Raw genomic sequence first — 20980 nt, 5'->3', positions numbered from 1 at the left:
CTTGCATCGCATCATTCAGTAAACACAAAAACCTGGACATACTGTCTCAGGAGAACATAAAACTGTTCAGGTGTAGTGTAAAAGCTCATGCATTCACTGTTTGGCCCTGCTGTTAATGCTAAGCTTGTGTAGTGGGGACTGTTGATTATTAGCTTTTGGGCCTGCAGAGTCAGACGATTGACCCAGATAGCGCAGATGAATGGGGGTTGAGTGAGAAGTGTAGTGTTGGATATCACCCTGGTTAAGCCTGTCTGAGCCGCTTCTTGTCCCGGCTGATCTTCAGTTGCTAAATGCAGAATTTCAGCTCAGGCAGTTTGGAGGCACTCAGCTAATTTTTATCTGAGCAAAAGAATCAGTTTACCTGCGTGTTTAAAAAAAAAGAAAAAGAAAGAAATGTTAGATTTCAGGTAGAAATTATCAAAGGATAACAATGACGATAAGTCCCCAGAGAGATTATGGTGAGTGCCAAAAGCTGATTTAAAAACTAAAGCCCTATCCTTGTTAATAGAGGTTTTTTTTAATGCTCACAATTGGTCAAACATTCGTAATAATTGTCTAATAAATATTTTTGAAGTGTGTAACCAAACCTTCAAACTGCACCAAAATGTAAGTTTCCTGTCAGCTTTCTTTATTACTGTCAAAGCGCCTGGAGATCTGCGAATTTGGTTTAATAGGTGAAAGGTGAGCGCTTCGCGGCTCCTAAAACCCGGCCTGAGGGGCGTTTAGTGACGTCACGCACAGGCGGACTAACCAGAAGTAAATAGAAACAACGCGACCGGAAACACAGCAGCTCCGACTTCAAAATAAAAGGCTTTTCAAAGTGTGGAAAAATTTTAAGATCCCTAGAAATAAATGCAATTAATTAATCGCAAGGTTAGGAAACAGTATGTAAATATTAAGTTTAACACAACAAAAATATACTTAAAATAGCATGAAGCTCAGTGAACTAGAAAACAATGAAAAATAAATCTTAAAAAGGTCAAACCTAATCTGAAATAACTATACAATAAAGTAAAAGTATACTAAAGAATAAAGTATAAGTATAATAAGTATAGTAAAAGTCTAATATACATGTACATTTAAACTCTAAATTCACCATTAAATAATAATGGACTATGTAATAAAAAAGTGAATAATAAAAATAATGGAAAGGTGTTGTTGTGTGTAAATCTTAACTATGTATAATTTATGTTGTTATTATAACTAATTCCAACTTAATTAAAACTATTAATTAATTTAAACTATGATACGTTTTATTCATTTTGTTAAAGTAATACAAAAGAGAATAATTAAATGGAAAATCTAAAATAAAATACAGTGCTGTGCAAAACTTTATTTTACTTCCAAGGACCCAGGTTTTCTTGTAATTATTATTTACAATTTGTGTCTTTTTTCTTTTTCTTTTGTGGTCCTGAGCAATACTTCTCGGGGCTTTTTTAGATCTTTTCTTTGGATAGTGGCACCTCCTTGACTCATTTTCAGTGAATAACCAATTCTAGAGGGATGTTTGATGAGAAGAAGACAAAACGCAAACAGAAACACTTGAAAACAACTGCTTATGGAACATGACAAGAAGCCCAATGACCACAAGAAGTCAGACACTAGAGGAGTATATCCCTAGAAGTCCATGCTCTGTTTGGTCCAGATCTTTACAACATTAGGCTGGGTTTTTAATGTTGTGGCTAATCAGTGTTTAAGTGCATAGTATTTGTAGCTGCATGATAATCAATAGTATATAACTGTGTAGTTTTTAATGTGATATAAAAGTACATATGGTGTCACCTCAAGATTGTGCTTATCATATTTTAAATGGTGCTTCAGTTTAAAGTAGCTGTAGGCTTGTATACTCCAAAATTAGTTTTATTTTGAAATGTTCAGGCGGAAGCCCTGTTCTGCATTTGGACTTGCTTGACGCTAGCCCAGCATGCTCGCTTTCAGTCCTGAAGAGAATAAAGTGTGCAGTGCCCTTGTAACCTGTCAGAAATCAGAGGTGGTACAGTCGGTTCCGGAGCACCAGCAGATGAGAGAGGGTAGGAGTGTCCGGCTTAGAGTGTCACAATTCAGGGACGTCAGGAAGCTTGCCCCCGGCTCCCATTAATGATCCCCGGCATGTGGAACTGCGTTCTCCTTGAATGACCTACACACAACCTATTGCACGAGTCCTGGACGTCGTTTCATCTCAGTTGAACCACCTGCCGGAGAGGAGCTGCAGCGGGCGGTCTACACAGCGGGCAACAAGTCGAAGCGAGTCTCTGGCAGGCCTCGAGCTGACTGTGGAGCAGCTGACCTGGACAACAATCATTTCGGGGGGCAGCCTCAGAAGGACCGGACAAGAGCTACAAGTTTCAGAGTCAGCGTTCAATGCTTGAGGCCGACAATTAAGGAGAAGGGGCAGTGCAGAATTTCTCGAGGGTATCGGCGTTCACATGATGTACACAATCACCAGAGGTCCCAGCAAACTCGTTACACAACGGAGGACAGGTGAGTGAATGTGGCCATTACCTAACGCGTGATGCAATGTAACGTCAGGCTGCTTTTGGCTCAAGAAAGCGAAAGTTTCGGGGTTGTTTCGTAAGGTGACATGTTTGAGTGCTGGGTTACATCGAGTCTACAAACGCGTAATTTTTCCGTTTTTGCCCCAGGTAACACTCAGCAGGTCGAGAGCAAGTTCGGCGACTTGAAACTGAAGCCGACGTCCTGGATCACGTCAAAGTGAGTATGTTTACTTTGTGTTTTTATTTAATGTTTACCTTTTTTTTTTTTTTTTTTTTGAGGGTTGCTTTGGGCGTGCTGCTGTTTGAGCAGCGCGAGCTCAAAATACTTTCCACGTGGACCGCGAGCGCGATCATATAACACGTAGGCGTGGCTTGGTTCCATTATCGGACACAACTTCTCTGGCGGCCCGTCAGTTTCTCGGGCCAATCAGAGGCGCCATTAGTTGAGGTGTGACACTGCATGGTGTAGCCGAGAGCTCTGCTACCTGAGGGGCCAACCCACCTCGCCTGCTGTGATTTATTAAGGTGTAGAAATATAAAGAAAATAATATAAAGAAAATAATATAAAGAAAAGCCTAAATCTAGCCTTGATTGAAACTTACAAATGGCAAAACTAACTTAATGTACTGAGATAGTTAAGGTGGACTAACCAATACAAAGCTGCAGTCTCCAAAATGTCCAGGAAAAAATTGACCACTCTAAGAAAACCTTCTTGTGTGAAAGTGTGCAAGACTTAGATTTACACTTAGATTTGCACTAATATATAACACCCCACCTTCAAGAAAACACCAAGTAGGTAATGGATGCCCTTTTCAGCTCATGTTCACCCTGCCCATGAAGAACCAAGTCAGTCTGTCCTGTCATAATCAAAGTGGCCACACCTTCACCAAGTAATCCAAGCTGCTAAATGAACATAAGACTTTTACTCTCACTTTGTAACGTGACTCCTGTGACTGTCTTCATCCAAAAAGCCGCTCCTCTGCAATTAGCTCTTGTGTTTTCTCCTTAGCTCTCCTCCTCCAAAGATCGTGTTCAATCGCCTCAACGGGAAACGGTACCACAGTGCGGCCGCACAGAAGTCTGAAAGCCCAGTGGAGGGATTCACTCCTGCACACGAGGAGAATGTCCGATTTGTATACGAAGGTGAGGATAAGGGGACCAATAGATGGGTGGTGATGTAAGTCAGAGTGCAAAGTGAGCCCTCCAAGACAAAAAGTCAGATCTTTATCTGAAAGGGGAGGTGGTATTAGTTACTAGAGTAGCTTTACATGATTCATAGTTTATAATGAGCCTTTTCAACCTGTTCTGGGTACTAGTGTAGCCCTTCAGTTCATCTCTTAAACCATTGTAGCTCCAGTTCCTCTTCTTTTTAAGACCTCTTAATACTTCCTATTGGCGGCCTCTCACAAAAGTTTGCACAGCAAGTGGTGGACCTGCGGTGCTCAGAGGCAGAGCTGTCTGCCTGAGGGGATCATACTGGGGCTTTCCACTCTGTCTGAAACCAAGCAGTTTAGAGCCCAAGCTTTTTGGTACTTGTACAATCAGTGATCTCACTTTTTTGACACTTTGGTCATCTTTAATAAGCGTCTTTAATAGGCTGATGATAATTTGGAAATCAGATGATCTTCTGCAATACACGTCCTCCTCTGCATAAGAAGCTTTGGATATACAGATGTGCAAAATTGTAATATTTACTGTTTGTATTTTTACCGTGTTGGTAAATTTCTCTTCATATGCTTAGGTTCAGAATTTATATCCTTTTATATCCTAAGGTAGTTTTCAGTAATGTTGGGTGTTGTTTTGCAAACTAATAACCCTTTTTTTTTTTTTTTTTTAATGACAAATACCTGGACTACTGCAAAAAATTCAACTAGTTGTCAGTAGGTCTCAGACGAGTGCTGCTTCTAGTCAGTAAACCCTAACAATGAGTTAAGTCCAGGCCCTGCAACATTCACCCCCGTCTTGGAAGATTGTCCAGCATACCTCAGCGCCGGCCAGTATTTCATGCCGTGCTCGGATTGAATGATTTGTGGAGCTGAATCGGCATGAGCCAGCTATCTGTGTTACTCTTGGGCTGCTGCCAGTAAAGACTGCTCTGTGGCGTCCTTTTGTGACCACAAAGTTCAGCGCTTCACTTTTGTTCTCTGCTCAGACACAAGGAGGAACCGCTCTCACGCTCTGTCGAGTTGTTCGAAGAGAGAAAACCTCCTGCGGTTTATTCCAGTTGAACATGTTCACACAAAAAAGATAAAAATTGTAACAAATGTAACCTGCAGACATGATTAGAAAGCGTTTTATGCACCCGCATGCACACGTTCAACTGGTTTATTGTTTAACATCCTTAAAGCCGTTAGACATTAAATGTTTGGCTGACTATTGGAGCTCCAAGTAAGCAGAAGACATGTCCACAGAAACTAAACCTTGAGATTTATCTTGATTATTAAATGGAAAAACCTTCACCCTCAGCTGATAAACACAATCCGCCTACCAGACCAGTCCTCTCAAGGTTTGCAGCCTTCAAATGAATTTAGATAAATAGTGGTCAGAGCTGTGTAGATGTGCCCTTGAGCTCAGCTGCTGGTTGAAGATTTATTTTTATTTTTAGTGTCTTTTTGTATGAGTTCAAAGATTACAGGAAAAAATACACCAGTGTATCCATCCAACATCCAAATGGTAATTACAACTCCACGCGTGTGTGACTGTTTGCAGTGTGGCAGGAGGTGGAGCAGAAGCTGGAGGACGGCGGCAGAGGGGAGCTGGCTGGCAGCCAAGGGCCCGTTCAGTACTCCGAGAAGACCCCGAGTGCTGCGATGAAGAGTAAGTTCCCATGACTTTTAAAATGCCTCCAGTCATTTAGAAACTAACGTGACCACACTCATTTAATGTAATCTTACCGTATGTCTTTATGGCATCCTAACAGATAAACCTCTTCCTACTCATTAAGCTGCTCAGCTTTTGAACCTGTAATCTATGCATTTATTATGTCTGGGCCTTTAAACCCCTGAACCGATTGGCTATTTTCATCTCTCTGAATGAACAGCATGCAAGGCAGAGGGCAACTGTTGTAATAGTATTGCTTTAATTTTTAACCTCCTTTAATTTGAGAACCTGGCTATTCCAGATAAACCAGCCGTGACGACCAAATGTAGAGCACACACCTACCTGCCTCTTCCGCTTTCCTTTGTGTATCGCTACCCCGAAAAGCTTAAACCAAACCGGTTTCTAATCCTGAATTCTTTAGAATGTGAAGAAAAAAATATTATTATATATTTTTTATTTTTAAGAAGACCGAAAGCTTTTCAAATCTGAGAAATTAACAACATGACAAAAGGAGCTCTCCATTCAAGTGAAGGACAATGAATCGATTAAAGAGGCAGGCTGGAATTCTTCAGCTGTTAATGTAACATTTTGTTCACGTGTAGAAAACGTACTTGCTCATTTGATTCAATCTGAAGTTAAGCTTTCGTCTCTTGTCTCTCCTGCCGTCCTCCCCTCTGTGCAGACTTTGTGCCCATAGACCTGGAGGAGTGGTGGGCTCAGCGCTTCCTTGCCAACATTGCCAACCTCTCATGACTGTGATGAGGCATCGAGCCGGGACGAGGAGATGCACCGCGCTGATGCATCCAGAACTTGCCACACGGGTGGAAAGGAGGCGAGCCCGTCTTTGGGATCTGTAGCGTTGTGTCTAATTTGGAATGTGATTTGATGCCTCGTGCTTCACAACTGCTGTCGAGAAACCTGAGTGCACAACGATGCAAACACAGCGACCTGACTGGGAACTCTTGACAGCATTGACTTTATGTTGTGCTGCTCTAACGGATCTCTCTCTCTCTCTCCCCCTCTCTCTCTCTACTTGAATGATGTATCAGAAGCTATGAGATCTTCCCCTTGTTCAACAACCTGCTTCCTTTCTCAAGTGTGTTCAGCTCTGCGAGCATCTTGGTTAATCTTTGGATAAGGAAAAACAAAAAAAACACACAAAATGCCTTTTCAACAACTTCTGTGAGATTGCATTTCTTTGCGCTTAACTGGCTCATATTTTGTTGTTGCAACACATAACACCTGACTGTTGTGCAATACAACACACTGAAGATTAACTTTGTATCACTGGGCGGACAAAGTGTAATATCAACTTTATTACATCAAGTGGTTTTGCTGTTTTGAAATTTTTAAATCAAAAGCCCTTTTCAGATATAACTTTACTGGCTGTTAAAGTGACAGTTTGGTCATTCAGACAGACATGTGACAGTATTGGAAAGACTGACTATAATCAGTATAAACTTAGTGGATGGCAACTTTTTAATGTTAGTGACAATGGAGAGGAGAACAAAGAGCAGGGTGTACGTGACATGTTGTGCTGTTCAGGCTGTTCTTCTTTGGGCTGATGTGTAAATGTTACTCTTTCTTAAAATTCCTGTCATGACTTTTATGGAAAAAGTGACCCAGGTGCTCATTTCGGACACCTTGTAAGGTGCAACAGGAGTGCATGTCTGAAGGGGGCTAAAGCAGCCATTTGTCAACCCCACACTACAGCCGTCATTAATCTGATTTATTTTCTTAATAAATGCAACATTGGGGGGAAAAAAAAAACAGTTAAAATACACCCGGTCCTGGAAAAACGGTGTCAATAATTACATGTTTTTACTAAAGATTTTCTCACCTGGGAATAATCAGTCTTTGTCTTGATCACTTAGATTTTCTTGTGGCCTTTTCAGTTATCAGACAAACGTTCCAAGCACAGAAATAAAATCTGCTATCTTTAAGTTTCTACATAAAATCATTCTTGCAGTGAGTTTAAAAGTGCGACTGTAATGCCTCCTTCCTCGCTTGCCTCTCTTTCACCTACTTTTGCCCGCCTTGCCTGTCCTCTTGACCCGCCTGCGGCTCGGTGCGGCGCGGCCTGGCTTGGCTGTGGTGAAGGTGATGCACTGAGAGTCCAGGTAGTCCATGAGCTTGGCGGCCCCCAGGCGTATCCCCGCTGCTTTGAGTTGCTCCTGAAGCTGAGACAGAACCAGAGGCTTATACTGGAGGATCTGACTGTACAGCTTGGAGTCGGACAAGATGAAGGAGCGCACGGCTTTGAGTCGATCCTGGAGCCGGGACGCTGCTTGAGAGGCAGAAATCCCGCCATCGCTGTCGGAGTCGCCGTCGGACGAGATGCATAATTCTGGATTGGACCTGATGAGAAGGAAGCGGTTAATTTTATAGACTCTAAGTGTCTGATTTTTAAAATGAGTGTCTGGTATCTAACTTGTATATCTGAGGGTCAAACGTGCACACACTAAGCAACAGCTGGAACTGGAAAGCTACTTCAATGGTTCCAAAATGTCTCCAATCAGCCACATGTCAGTAGTTGTGTGGTCGTGTAAGGGGTCATGTTGGCACCAAATGATCAATCACAAAACATGAATGAAATCAAGTTTTAACCTCCCAAATATGAGGAATTGTACCTGTAAAATGGGCTAAAAGCAACTCCTGATATTGGCTAAATTATCTGATCCAGAAACTCAGTTGATGGATGTGTGCAGATTGTTTTCTCTCTCTGTCCTGCATTACTGGAGCTGCTGCTGTTCTTTCTGTGCAACACTGTAATTGTGTTAAAAGAAGCCAAAGGTCCCTGAATACTATTGCCCTGCTAATCCAACCACCAAGCGTCACTACAGTAATCCCATTTTCCAGGAGAACTGAGCGGGTGAGTAGTGGTGCTTTTCTACACACCGATCTGTTACCTGTTACAAAAACAGCATTCAGGCAAGTTACCTTAAATTCTAGTTCATATCAGCGCCATCAGCTCATGATACAGAATATCTGTGTGTGAATTTGAATTAATGCTTCATAGTATATAAAAGCAATTTACAGTAGCGTTCAACACATTTGCTGATAAAGTTTATATCACATATAATCAGCATCATTTTGAACTTTTTCCCCATTCTGTGCATTTTAAGCTCTTTCTCTCAGGAGCACTAACATCACAAGTCTTTGACTCATCGTTATATGGCTGTTATCTCCACTCTGTTAATGTAATTTTAGATAGTGGACATAATTAGATGAAGTATTTTAAATCACAAAATGGCATTTTTATACATTTCAAATTTCCCCCAAAGAATCTCATTCATAAAGGTTGTTTATCTTGACTTTATAGCTGTGCAGTCACTACTGACTAAATTCATTGTTGTTTTCCCAGGTAGGAACAAAAAACAACATTCTAGAGCTCAATTAATAAAAACACTAAAAATGTAAGCACCCTCTGTATAGCTGTGGGTTGTGATGTACACAGGTGAACACTTTGGTGTCATTCTGAGGCAACAGCACAGCAAATTACACACAATGACCATAGCAGGTTACAAACTGGTGCTATTCAGCTGTGAAGGAGGGCAATGGTGTCTAACATCCTCCTCTTCACAATCCTCATGCATTGTGTCGACTCTTGATGGACTTCACATCTTTAAACTAAGACATTATCTTCTGAATGTTCACGACTGCCAAGAGATGACTTGGTGTGAACCTTTGATGTCATTTGATTTGTTACCAACACTAGTACAGGTGCACACAGGCGAGCAACTCTGAATCCATCAGAAACATGGCTCCTGGAGAACACAGGCCACTGACTGAGTCTATAGTCAAGCGCTCTGTTATGTAACACCTAAGATGATCTACACGCTGCGGAGTACCTTTCCGATTCTTCACTGGCTCCAGCTGAGGAGGTGTTGGAGCCCTGTGAGTTGGACAGAGGCTCCGCCACCTCATCACCGTTGTGCTTCACAGGGCACACATCAGCAGGTGCTCGGGGTTCTTTAAACTTCACAGTCTGGGCGCAGGACACTGGCCTGCTGGCAGGGGGCTTCATCTGAGCTGTGGCTCCTGAGACTGAGGCCTCATCCTCAGAGTCTGAGCTGACCAGCTGGTGTGTGTATTGGTGGATCTCCTTCAGTTTTAGGATCATCTGGCGCTTCGGTAAAGGCCGAACGCCAAACCTGCACAGAGGCGAAAGTTAAAGGCATTTGCGAGGCACAGACGGACTAACAGATGGACAGAAGGAAAACAGCCTGACAGCGAGCAGAGCCAGACAGACTGCATTGACAGTGACACCAGGGGAGCTAATCGGATAGATACCTCACTTAATCGCTGTGATTAGTTAGAAAAAAAAAACTTGGCCTTGTATCTAATCTTTAACGAGAGGATGAGAGTGAACCAACTGACCTGTTGAGCTTGTTCTTGAGCTCCGGCGTGTCCATGTCAGAGTAGTGGGGCATGGGAGTGATGGGCACCAAGGTGCGCTGCCTTTTGCTGTGAGACGACACTGATGAAACACAAGAAGAAGACACTGTTTAGGCACAAAGTCTAATTTCTACACTAGAAGTTCATAAATAGAAGACAAGTGCGTGCAGTCCTTTAAAAAATCCCAACTAATTATTTATTCAACAGAAATTAAGCAATATATCTGTAATAGCCCGCAATCATATCTTAAGTTATACTAATTGTAAAGCATTTGAATGAATTGGTGATATTAAACAATATAGATAAAATGAACCTGATAAAGCAATAAGCCCCCAAACAACACATTATTCCTTGTTTTCCACTTGAATTTAATCAATACTTCAAACTTTTACCAGTCAATTTGGTTTTAACCTTGAAATGAGGCTCAGATATAACATTCTTTCACAATTAACAAGTTCGTGCTTATTAAAGTTAACGAGCACAACATTAATTAATGTTGCAGAGTCTCGACTTTAAAATATAAAGTGCCTTGAGATGCCTATTTTTTTTGTTTGGTGCTTTTTAAATAAAAACAAACTGAATTAATTGTGGAGGCTGTTTGAGAACTTGTGGTCGATAATAATAATTATCTGTCTTTTTGTGATTTTATTGCTCTGGAATGTGTCGGTTGCTTATGTATATAGCACTACTTTGTCTATATTTCTCTTGCTATAAGAGCTGTGTAACACTAAAATTTCTAATTTTGGGGATAATAAAGGTTTATTCTATTCTATTCTATTCTATTCTTTCTGTCTTGGTGGAGAAGAGCATGTTTTTAAGCCTGTCACTCGATTTTTATAGTATGTGTAGCCCTGTGCAGGCTTGTCGTCCCAACCACAAAGGTACAGCATGTACAACCCTGTGAATACAGACAATAACTTTCTACTTCAGGCACAGGTTGTCTGGTAGAGTGAAGAATCTGATTAGATTTTGAAGCAACTCTAGTATAAATTATGTATTAGAGGAAAAATACTTCTTGATATTTAATAAAAATTAAGACCTGTTGATACATATTGGGATGGTTTTTATAATTTAGGCTAAAACAAATATTATTTAGTAATATGCAGTTTATATTTATGCTGGCAAATTACACAATAGAAATACTTACCTGGGGTCTTATGATAGGTTGAGGGGTTCACCCTCTTAGAGAGAGGAAGGTGTTCCTCCTCCTCTTCTTCTTCTTCCCAGCTGTCCCATATTTTGGAGTCCAGGAGGCCGTTGTCAATCTCTGGTGTGGTCAGCAATTTGGCTTTAGGTGGGGACGTGGTGATGGAGGGACCTGCGTGCACCTGAGAGCTGTGACATTTAGGTGTGGAAGGGGTAGTCACGCCACCACAGCGGTTTAAAGACTCGCTGCTGTGTCTGGACGATTCAGGTCGACTGGTGGGAGAGGTTAACGACTGGGCTGTTTCTCGCTGCCCGCTGTCCTCCAGCCTCAGACTGAAGCATCCTGGATCAGCGTCTACACACACATCGAGTCCCCATGAATCATTGAACGCTATGGGAGGCTCATCCATGGCCATGAAACTCTGCTGAAAACTAGATTCTTCAACATCTGCCTCTATTTTTATTTCTCCCTCCTGTCCTTCATTGAACATTTCTTCAGTATGATCGGAATCTGCCTCTCTTCCTTCCTTCTCATTCCTTAACCTCTTTTCATAAATGCTGGAATTAAGAGAACATCGACTCTGACTAGAAGACACGGTGAGCCTCGGCGAACTTTCTAAACTATGAGAAGACGAAGCGCGTGGGCCTGAAGGGTCAGACAAAGGGGAGAGGTGAAAGCTCCCCAGGTCTGTTTTCTCTGGGCTATCTGATGGTGCTCTCTCCCTTTTCTGACCCATTGAGTTCTGCTTACTGGGATGAGTGTGAAGCAGGGAGGAAGCAAGACGCATAGGGGAATGGTGGAGCTCCGTTTGTAAGGGAGTACTGCTGTAAGGTTGGGGGTGGCGCTGAAGAGGAATATCACGCTTTGAAGAAGCTTGGAGAGAATCAAGGTGAGTCGAGCTTGAGAGATTTGACAGTTTAGGCTGAGGCAGGGGAACTTTGAATCGCTCTCCATCGTTCCTTGAATCATCACTATTCTCTCTTTTTGGAGAAAAGCTGAAGTTCCTTTCTATCTTCAACCTGGAGACACTGCCCTTCATTTGGTCGGTGTCGGCAGAATCCTTGGTTTCACTGTTGGAGGGGTGAAGGGTGCTCTTAAGAGTAGGAGAAGAAAAAACAGAGGGTGATGATGGGGATGTTTGACTTCTCCGAAACAGCTGCGTCCTGCACATGCTGCTTCTGGTCTGAGTGGAGCTGCTCCTGGTGCCGCTGCCAGGACGGACAGGTGTGGACGGGATCAGCCAGGAAACTTCTGGAGAACAGTCTAATTGATCACCAGCACTGTGCCCCAAACTACTGGCCTCTTTATTCAAAGCTGGTTCATTGGGTGCTGAGTTGTGCCTGGATTTGATTTCTGTATAACCGGGAGAACGTGGTAAGGGGCTACGGGAACTAAGAACAGCAACATCCCCCTCAAGCTCCTCACTGGAGTCTGACAAAACTATGAGCTCAGGTTCGTCTTTTTTCTGGGCTGAATCAGGAGAATGAGGGGTGCAAATACTATAAGGACCTTGGCTTTCTCGCTTCATCTCTTCCAATAGATCTTTCTTGGGCATTTTCAATTCAACTGGATTTTTTCCCTTGTCTCCACTGCCACCCATGTCACCTACTTGTCCAGGGGACACACCTGGAACTGGCAAGTTGGATGTCCCTGGTGGAGGACTGATGGAAGGATCACTAACTACACTTGCTGAAGACTGAAGCAAAGCTCTCCCTGAAAATTCATATGATGGTTTACAAGGGGACTGCTGAGAAAGGTGCACCTTTGGCAGACCAGAGGTAGAAGCTAAGGAGGAAGGCTCTGCTTCCTCGTACACCCCCCACGAATCTGAAAAGAGACGGCTGTAGCTGCGATCCAGGCTGGGGTCGGGCTCACGTTGAAAGTCAGGTTGCAGCTTTTTGTCACTTAAGCTTTTTTTAGTTTCTCCATCTTCTTCTTCATCTAGCGCCTCCTCCTCCTCCTCCTCCCTCTTTCTCTGCGTGGACGCAAACTCATAGATCTCCTCCAACTCTTCCTCATTCACTTTCTCTTCGTGAATCTCTCTATCGCCTGACGTGACCTCATCAGCTTGATGATCCACTTCCAGGCCTTCATCTCTTCCTCTGTCTGAATCTTCCCCGTCGTCACCGTCAGCATCGTCTTCGTTCCACATGGAGCGGAGGAGCTCGATGAAGGCCTGGTCTGTTTCCTCCTCCTGGGTTAAGTAGTTGCCCTCGTCTCTCAGAGTCTCCTCTTGCCCAAGATGACAAAGCTGTTGTAGCTCCTGCAAGTCAAACCTGAAACAGGAAAGAGAAACGAAAGAAAGAAGCTTTCACAACAGCGTCAAATTTTAAGAGTTCTTACATGAAATTCAGAAAATATCAAAAAGAATAATACTTTTTTAAGTATTGTTTTTTATATGATTTTAATGTTTTATTTAAAAAAATGGAAACTCTTAACAGAAGTTCTTTTGACACATGCATTAGAGCCCTGAACCTTTCTCAGCTTATCTAAAGCAGCTGTATGAGAGAAGTCAATTATCTGACTCAGTCACATCACAGTCAAACCTGCCAGCTTCCAACACGCTCTCTCACATGTACGCCGTCTCCTCGTGTGTCCTACATGTGAGAAAGAATAACTGCGAACCACATCCTGACTGCATTCTCCAGATGTTTCCCATGTGTATATGTTTAAAAACATCTGGGCTTCTAATTTAAGTGCAATTACGAGAACCAGCTCTGTTTAATAAAGAACAAAGCTAGACAACAAACAAGATCCTGGTTTATAGGATGAAATATCGACTGTTTAAGGCATTTGAGCTTTTTGGTGGGAGCAGACATCCACTCTAGTTTTAGGTTTTGCCATTAAAACTTCCCTCTTTAATAAGACATACTGTAATTGCTGGTTCAGGTGACCCTGAACCGCCCCATCGTTGTGACACTATTGCCCCGGGCTACTAGGGGAACTCCGAGCGGCATTCTTTTTTTTGTTTTGTTTCTCTCTCATTTTCAGTCTGCATGTATTTATGCCACTGCTGCACGCATAAACTTTTGCTTTGTATTTTGTGCTTTGGACTTTACATCCTCCATCTCCTAGTACCTTTGTGCCAGCTCCAGCACATGAGGCTGCAGCGATGCCGGTAAGGAGAAGTGGGCTGTGTAGAGATACTGTAGAAGAGCAAACACTGCTTGGGCCGGGACGTCGCTGATCAACACCCTCTGAGCAGGAGGCACGCCTTCCTCCTGCACCCCAAAACCACTTTCATGCATCTGTGACGCGAGCAGAAGAGCAAATCGACTCTGAAAAAGCTGAATTAATTCATAAGAAACTAAAGAAACAACTTTAAACAAAACAAAATTCCCAATTTGTTTTTAAAGCATTGAAATAAAATCACATTCACACGGCTTATTCTTTCAAGCAAAATGAAATCTCAACCTGGAGCATCGCACACTACAGTATGCATCAGTGTAGACCTTTAATTACCTCTTACAATCATACTATTATTATTTATACTACTTGCGTCAATTTTTACACTAATTAGATTATATTTCATACTTGCAAAACATGACAGAACAATATGCATAATAATGCATCCCTGGTGTTGCACATCAGCAGAGCTTTGATGTGCAACACAGTAATAACTGATTTACCATTTCTGCCAGCAGGGGGCAGCGAGCATACACCATGAAGGAATGTGCAAAGAAGACTTCTCCACTGTCCACCTGGAGCTGGACATCACTGAGCTGAGGGTTGTTCACCATGCTGCTCAGGTCTGACGCCAATGTGGACAGCGCTAGCTACAGGGGGAAAACCATCACAATACAATGACGTATGTTAACATGTTATTTAGGTCCTGATATTTATTTTATTATAATTATTGCTTTAAAAGAACACAATGAATTAAGGTGATTTAGAAACTGTGTCATCACAAAGTTAGCCTGCAGCATGCAGAACGGTTTGCATCACAGCTGGGCAGATGGATGTTGAGCCAAACTGTGCATTGCTGGAAAGCTTATAAAAGATGACATCGTTTATAAACATGACATCATGAGTCATGTTATAGGACTCTGTGCAACCATATGAAAAAACGAATTACACCCCATGACTCAGTAGGCTGTAGAAGCATATCTACCAGTGATCAACTGAAATAATTCTTTTATATGTGTGACTGTATCAGTGTCTCTGTCTCGCATCACTGTGGAGGAATTTTGTCCCACTTTTCTTTACAACATTGCTTCTGTTCATTAAGGTTTGTGGGAATTAGTTGGCAAGTTCCCGCCACAGCACTTAAATCAGGTTGAGATTAGAATTTTGGGCCAACTGCAACACCTTGACTCTATTTTTTTTTTTTTTTTAGCAGATTTGCATCACTGTCCTGCTGCATGACCCAGTTTGAGCGAGAGAGGTGGGCTCAAATTTGACTCTACAAATACTTTGTTATTCAGATGAGTTTATGGTCAAATCAATGACTGCAAGGTGCCCAGGTCGTGTGGCTGCTCTTCACCAGCACAGCGGCTCGTACCAGCGTATGAGGTATCTTTATTGGACAACTTACTGACAAGTAGCCGTATGACTGTTCACTCAAATAAAATATCTGGAGGCGACTCTTTATATTTGGCAGCTTTTTACAACAAACCCTTGTTTATACTCCAGAACAAGAGGGCCAGATTAAACTTGGCCTGAAAACATCTAGGGACCTTACTACAGATCTAACTGAAAGAAAATAAAGCGGTCCTACAAAAATAGTACTTAAAAGATTTGGATAGATGAAATTAATGAACATAATGGAAATGTTAAGAAACATCTTACTGATAGGTGGCTGTCTCCAACTTTTTCCCTTGGTTGCTCAGCTGCTGTCATCGCTTGACTATGTCTTTCCTCAGCATGAGTGTGGGCCCTTTCTGGCAGGAAGCCACTGGCACAGAGGTCAGCCTGCTCCTCTGATTCCTCCTGGATGAAGCCGCTCTCGCTGGCGTTGTCTGCAAAAAAAGGTTAAATAGTTTAGCCTCATGTTTAGCACGATGTTAAAATGTTTATAAAACTTATATAACCAACACCCACAGTTTTAGTTTTTCTTCAACATACACAGCAAGAACAGAAGACAGTGAACAAAGGTGTGTATGTGATGTGTTCACCATATTTTAGGCGCTTTGCCTTTTATTTAAATGTTCAAATTAAACTCTACAGGTAATAACATCATAATTTTATATCATATAAAATGTCAAACTGTCAGTTAACTTATTGGTACAATTTTCACATTAGGTAAGGCTTTAATGCTGCTCCACTTTAAATAAAAAAATGTTTTAGGACATAATTTCTGTCCGCGTGTTTTACCTTTGGCTGTGTATCCATACTGTGTGAGTGTCATGCCTTCGTCAGCCAGGTCCATCAGGTCTTGAAGAACCTGACTGCTCACTGAGAGCTGCCCTGTACCGGGCGTGGAGGGAGCCGGGGAGCAGGAAGCCGTCTTGGCAGAGGATGGTAGGATGGAGGTCCTGAACCCAGTGGTGGGAGTTCCTTTGGCCACAGGTTGAACACAAGACTCGGGCTTGTCGCTGGAGCCTTCTGAGGCTGCATCAGTCTAGAAGTGGAGGAGTTTTTGGTCAGATATTGTAAGACATGCAAGATCACACTCTTCTCAGTATGAAGATCCACTGGGACCCATTAGTGATTCCAAAACACAACATTTTTCTCTCAACAGTTTTATCTGTGCTTAAAGTTGCATCTGATTAAAACAAATGATCAAAAGAGGTGCTTCCATTCAATCGAATTGATTAAATCCTCCATTTAGTTGAAAACTGACGCAATAACACAATAAAAAATAAACATGTCTTAGGTCTCACTCACCATTGCTGATACCCAGGGTGAGAAGAACTCCCTGAGCTCCGGAACGTAGAAATCAGACAGACAGCTGGAGTCTCCGTCAAGCAGTCGGCTTTTCTCCCAGAGGGGGGCAGCACCGCTCCAGCTATGCAGAGTGCTGGGGCTGCGAGGCGGGGTTGGGGGACAGTCTGGAGGGCTGCGCAGGAGAAGAGCAGAAACACGTTCCTGCAACCTCCTCAGTGCCCCCTCAGCATCCTGAATGAGAAGTAATGGAGCAGGGCGAGGGGCGACTCCTTTTTTTCTCTTTCCACGCCCTTTACCTGCACGAGGGGAGCAGAGGATTTAGGTCCTGCCGATATTTGAAAACTTCCTCATTAAATTTGAGTAAAAAACAACTTAATGTAACCTTTTAGTTATTAAATATCTAATAGACAGTCACATATACACTGCTGCAGGGCTTTAAAACAGCAACAGGTATGCAAACCCACAATCTACCAACTGTACTGTTAAATATTTGTTACTCATTGACAAAAACAGGACGAAAACCTTCCTTGTTAAACCTTTTCTTTGCTCACGTTTGCTCTTGAGCTGTTACTGGTATTTATTCTGACTTGGTTTGATAACTGAGAAATGACCGGTCCTGATCAGCTATCATTATTAGAGACAAAGCTAAACCAAGATCAAAGGCAGGGTATCCTGGCTGCAGGGTGTGTTGATAATTAAATATTAAACTAAAGCTCAAATGTCAAATTAATAAACCACACCTAAGTTTCTGACTTTGAAAACTGAGTTGGGAATTCAGTAAATGTAAATGTGTTTTATCTCTTCTGTACTTTGGGCTTTTCCTACTGTGACCTTGCTTAATGCAGGCATTTCTGTCTCTGGAGCTGCAGGTTTCTGAGGTGTGACAGAATAAGAAGCTGGAACAAGAAATTGTTGTAGGAGAAGATTTGAATTTGGTACTCGAGTTTTATCTATCTTTATTTATCTTCTCCCCTCTCCCTGCTTTTTGAAAAACACAGATACCTGCGTCTGGCCTCCACTTCAGATCTTGAGTCACTGACGTGTGAGAAGTGCCAGTCTTTGTGTGATACTGCCTCTCTTCCTCTTTCTTTTGTTCCAGCAGGGAGGAGGACAGAGCCAAAGCCACCATGGTCTCTTCATCCAGGGCTTCGGGCTTTTTCTTGGGCTTCTTCCGTGCCTGCAGGCCTGGCTTGGTTGGGCCTTTCCTTTTGGTGCCCACAGCTTGAATGCTGAAGAAGAAAATGGCTAGAGTTAGATGTCATCTATCTTTTAGTTATGCAACAAAGTTATCGTCTGACTTACAGTAAATTAGCAGTGGCAGCACTCTGGGTTTCCTCAGCTTGTCTCTGCAGAGCCTGTATCAGCACAGCCGGTGAGACGTCCATATCTGAAGAACAGCGCTTCAAGTGGACCGAGCGGCTCTTCTGGGACTTGAACTTCTTACCACAGATGGGACAATCAGGAACACCAGAAGGTGGTGGAGGAGGAGGTGCAGGAGCCGCAGGGCCACTCTTTTCACTCTCATCCAAACACCTGTACAGAGAGATTTTTGACAAAAATGAAAAAATATATATATTCTGATTATTCAGAGAGACACTTTAGGTAAGAGTTCATGTATCTGCAAAGAAATCAAACATTTTGTAAAACACAGAAACTGAGGATGATTTTTTTTTATTTGTGGAAAACTCTTATAACCCCAGGATTTCATTATTTTAATCAGATGTTTGTCATTATACTTTATGAAGTTATGACCTGAAAATTAGAAAAGGTATTGTTTTATTTTCCAACAAATCATTTAAATGCAACTTGGTGCACTCAATGAGTGGAATCCTTGAACTCCACATGGAGGCTACTTGTCCAATAAACACTCTCTTACAGTGCTGTAACAGTGAAGACAAACTTTTTAATGTCATTTAGCCTCCCTGTGTGTCCACTAGTATGTAAAGCTATCATCTAAAATGCAATCAAAATCCTCAGACCTGTTAAGATGCTGTGTGCGACCCTCTGCTGTCATGTGTGTTAAGTCTCTGTGGCAAATCTGACAGAAGAAAAGCCCTCCATCCTCCAAGTCCACAATCTGGGCCTGCGCTGCCTCTCTGTCCAGCTCCTGCTGCAGCTGCAGAGCAAGAGCCTCATCGTTGTCTTGAGGCTCTGGAGGAAGAGCAGAGCTGAAGGTATCTGGAGTATCTGCGAACAGCCCGGAGACAGAAATATACGGGTTAAAGTGAGGGATAGCAAGAATAACACAGCAACATTTCAGAAAACAGGATTTCAAAATAAGGAAAAGGTATGGGCCACATTTCCTATTTTTCAACGATAGAACTCAGTCCCTGGGTAACAGGTTGTTAGTAGTTTGTCAACAGTCAAGGTAAATTCTATGTGGCATATACTGAAATATAATGATGCAAATTTAAAGTGTAAAATTTGGGAAAAAATATGTCTCGGATCAATACAGACACAGAAAACCCTACATAAAATATTACAGTGTTTATAAGGTCTACCTTTGTCTTCATAATGTTGCTGCTTTTGCCATGTTTAGACTGTCAGGCAGATTAATACTATCCTTGTGTCACAAATCACCCCTGACACTCACCATCAAACACTCCATCCTGTCAACACTGTCTTCTTCAGCTCTTTTGTGCACTGCTCATTGCTTTTAATGGTTGAACTCAGGTATTTAAACTCATTCACCATTACTACCTCTACTGTTCAAGGTGTAGCCCGTCTCTCACCCTATAACAGCTGGAAACAGCTTCAACCCTATAAACCTGAACTGGATAAGCATAAGAAAGAAGGTGTATGCTTATTATAGTTAAGTAAACTAAACTAAACTGAACTAAAAGCTAAAACTTGGTGTGCAAAAAAACTTTTAATTATGTAATATAAAAATAAAATCTAAACTAAGTAAAATAAAATAAGAATGTAAAGCAAATGTCTTTAGATTTTGTCAGTTTGATCAAATTTGTTATTGCAGTCAGTTTGATCAGACTCTTGTGCATCTGTTAATCCAGAGAGCAGAGATTCATATTTTTATATTGTTGTATTTCTCTACTGTGCAGTTCTGAGCCTGGCAATTCTTGCCCCTGACAAATACCACCCATTAGATAACAAAGGAAAACTGAATATAATAAAAACCAAAGCTAAACATTTTAACTATAAAAACTAAACCACTCTAAACTGCCTGAACCTAAATTGAACACAAACACAACACAAACAAAACTAATGAAAAAACAAAAACTGAGCAGGAAAAGAGAGCACATCAAAGTAAGGGATGCAGTAGACTGGAGAGGATTCTGTCATCTCACCCTGATTTTTTTGCTGTGTAAAAGGAGTAGAGTTGTTCTCGTGGTTTGCTGGTTGGATGTGAGTTTTGTGCACCATCTTCTGTGGACTATCTCTCTTGAACTGCTTCATCCTCAGGAGCACTTTGTCTTTCGCTCTTAGGCCGCTTTGAGGACTTGGCCCTGCTTCCTTTAAAGGCTCAGCTGATGGCCAAGCATCCCCTGACTGATATCCAGCCTCTCCATTGACCACACGCGTTTCTCCTCCACCATCATCGCCAGCACCAGCAGCAGAAGCAGGCTGCGTCCAAGATAGCCTTTTGATAGAGTTAAGAGCTTTTTTGTTATTTCTCCTTCTCTTATCCTCTTCGCTTGCTTGACTGGAGGTCTGCTTATCTGCTTTCCTCGCCTGTCTGGCTTCACCTGGTTTCTTGCGGACTCGTCTTAGATGCTTCGAGCTGAAATCTTCAAAATCCTGGTCCGAGTCATCCATTATACTGTATTTTTTTTCGCAATAAGAGGCTTTTACGATCACCCTGCAAAAAGACAACTAGTTTAAGCTGGATCCACTGATGTGAAACGATGGAGGGAAAAGGTTTAATTTGCATGTAAGTAAATTTTGCGCGGGTAATTCTGTATTCAAATAAAAACAGCGATGCTATAATTACATGCACACTGAGACAAATGGAAATAGTTATATGTGGCACAGATGTTTGACAACAGCTAGCTACTTATGCTAGCACCTCTATACTTACCCATATTTGAAGAATTAACTGTTTAATTTTCTGCCTCATTGTTTACAGAGGCCGCCGAAGAGTTTATTTTCATTCATTTAAAACCATATGTAATTCTATAGAGTTTTTTTATTAACTAAAAAGCGTAGAAGACAGCAAACAACACTTGTTTTCATTTCAAAGCTACGCCCCAAACCGCTTCATTTAAAACTTCCGGTCATGTGACGGTGAAAGCAACGAATAACTGGCTGCTGTCGAGGTCATGTGACTAAAGCGAGT

The 20980-nt window shown here is 42.1% G+C and overlaps 2 protein-coding genes across 2 annotated transcripts; one reads left to right on the top strand and one right to left on the bottom strand.

Annotated features, from left to right (window-relative positions):
* Window positions 1–1892: 1892 nt before the first annotated feature.
* On the top strand, window positions 1893–7272 carry mcrip2 (MAPK regulated corepressor interacting protein 2). The gene is made up of 5 exons (XM_026170308.2): window positions 1893–2481; window positions 2643–2712; window positions 3505–3638; window positions 5205–5312; window positions 5998–7272. The coding sequence occupies exons 1-5, from the start codon at window positions 2427–2429 to the stop codon at window positions 6066–6068; spliced, it is 438 nt and encodes a 145-aa protein (XP_026026093.1). The 5' UTR covers window positions 1893–2426; the 3' UTR covers window positions 6069–7272.
* slx4 (SLX4 structure-specific endonuclease subunit homolog (S. cerevisiae)) lies at window positions 7030–20907 on the bottom strand. The gene is made up of 14 exons (XM_026170307.2): window positions 20723–20907; window positions 19992–20503; window positions 18666–18873; window positions 17989–18219; window positions 17689–17915; window positions 16687–16982; window positions 16174–16420; window positions 15649–15818; window positions 14490–14636; window positions 13939–14108; window positions 10861–13136; window positions 9696–9795; window positions 9167–9469; window positions 7030–7673 (listed from the first exon to the last, which is right to left on the bottom strand). The coding sequence occupies exons 2-14, from the start codon at window positions 20458–20460 to the stop codon at window positions 7334–7336; spliced, it is 5184 nt and encodes a 1727-aa protein (XP_026026092.2). The 5' UTR covers window positions 20461–20503; window positions 20723–20907; the 3' UTR covers window positions 7030–7333.
* Window positions 20908–20980: the final 73 nt, after the last annotated feature.

Source organism: Astatotilapia calliptera, chromosome 6, assembly GCF_964374335.1.
Source record: "Astatotilapia calliptera chromosome 6, fAstCal68.1, whole genome shotgun sequence".
In the NCBI taxonomy this organism is placed as follows: Eukaryota; Metazoa; Chordata; class Actinopteri; order Cichliformes; family Cichlidae; genus Astatotilapia; species Astatotilapia calliptera.
The sequence above is the reverse complement of the archived record's forward strand: the minus strand, read 5'-3'. Positions and strand labels throughout refer to the sequence as shown.

Bases quoted from the DNA above. Each gene is read 5' to 3' on its own strand.
- mcrip2 (XM_026170308.2), top strand. From the start codon at position 2,427: ATGATGTACACAATCACCAGAGGTCCCAGCAAACTCGTTACACAACGG. The intron at 2,713-3,504 runs GTGAGTATGTTT...TTTTCTCCTTAG, and splicing joins ACGTCCTGGATCACGTCAAA to CTCTCCTCCTCCAAAGATCG. The intron at 3,639-5,204 runs GTGAGGATAAGG...GACTGTTTGCAG, and splicing joins TGTCCGATTTGTATACGAAG to TGTGGCAGGAGGTGGAGCAG.
- slx4 (XM_026170307.2), bottom strand. From the start codon at position 20,460: ATGGATGACTCGGACCAGGATTTTGAAGATTTCAGCTCGAAGCATCTA. The intron at 14,637-15,648 runs GTAAGATGTTTC...TTCCCCCTGTAG, and splicing joins TTGGAGACAGCCACCTATCA to CTAGCGCTGTCCACATTGGC. The intron at 14,109-14,489 runs GTAAATCAGTTA...CTCGCGTCACAG, and splicing joins GCCCCCTGCTGGCAGAAATG to ATGCATGAAAGTGGTTTTGG.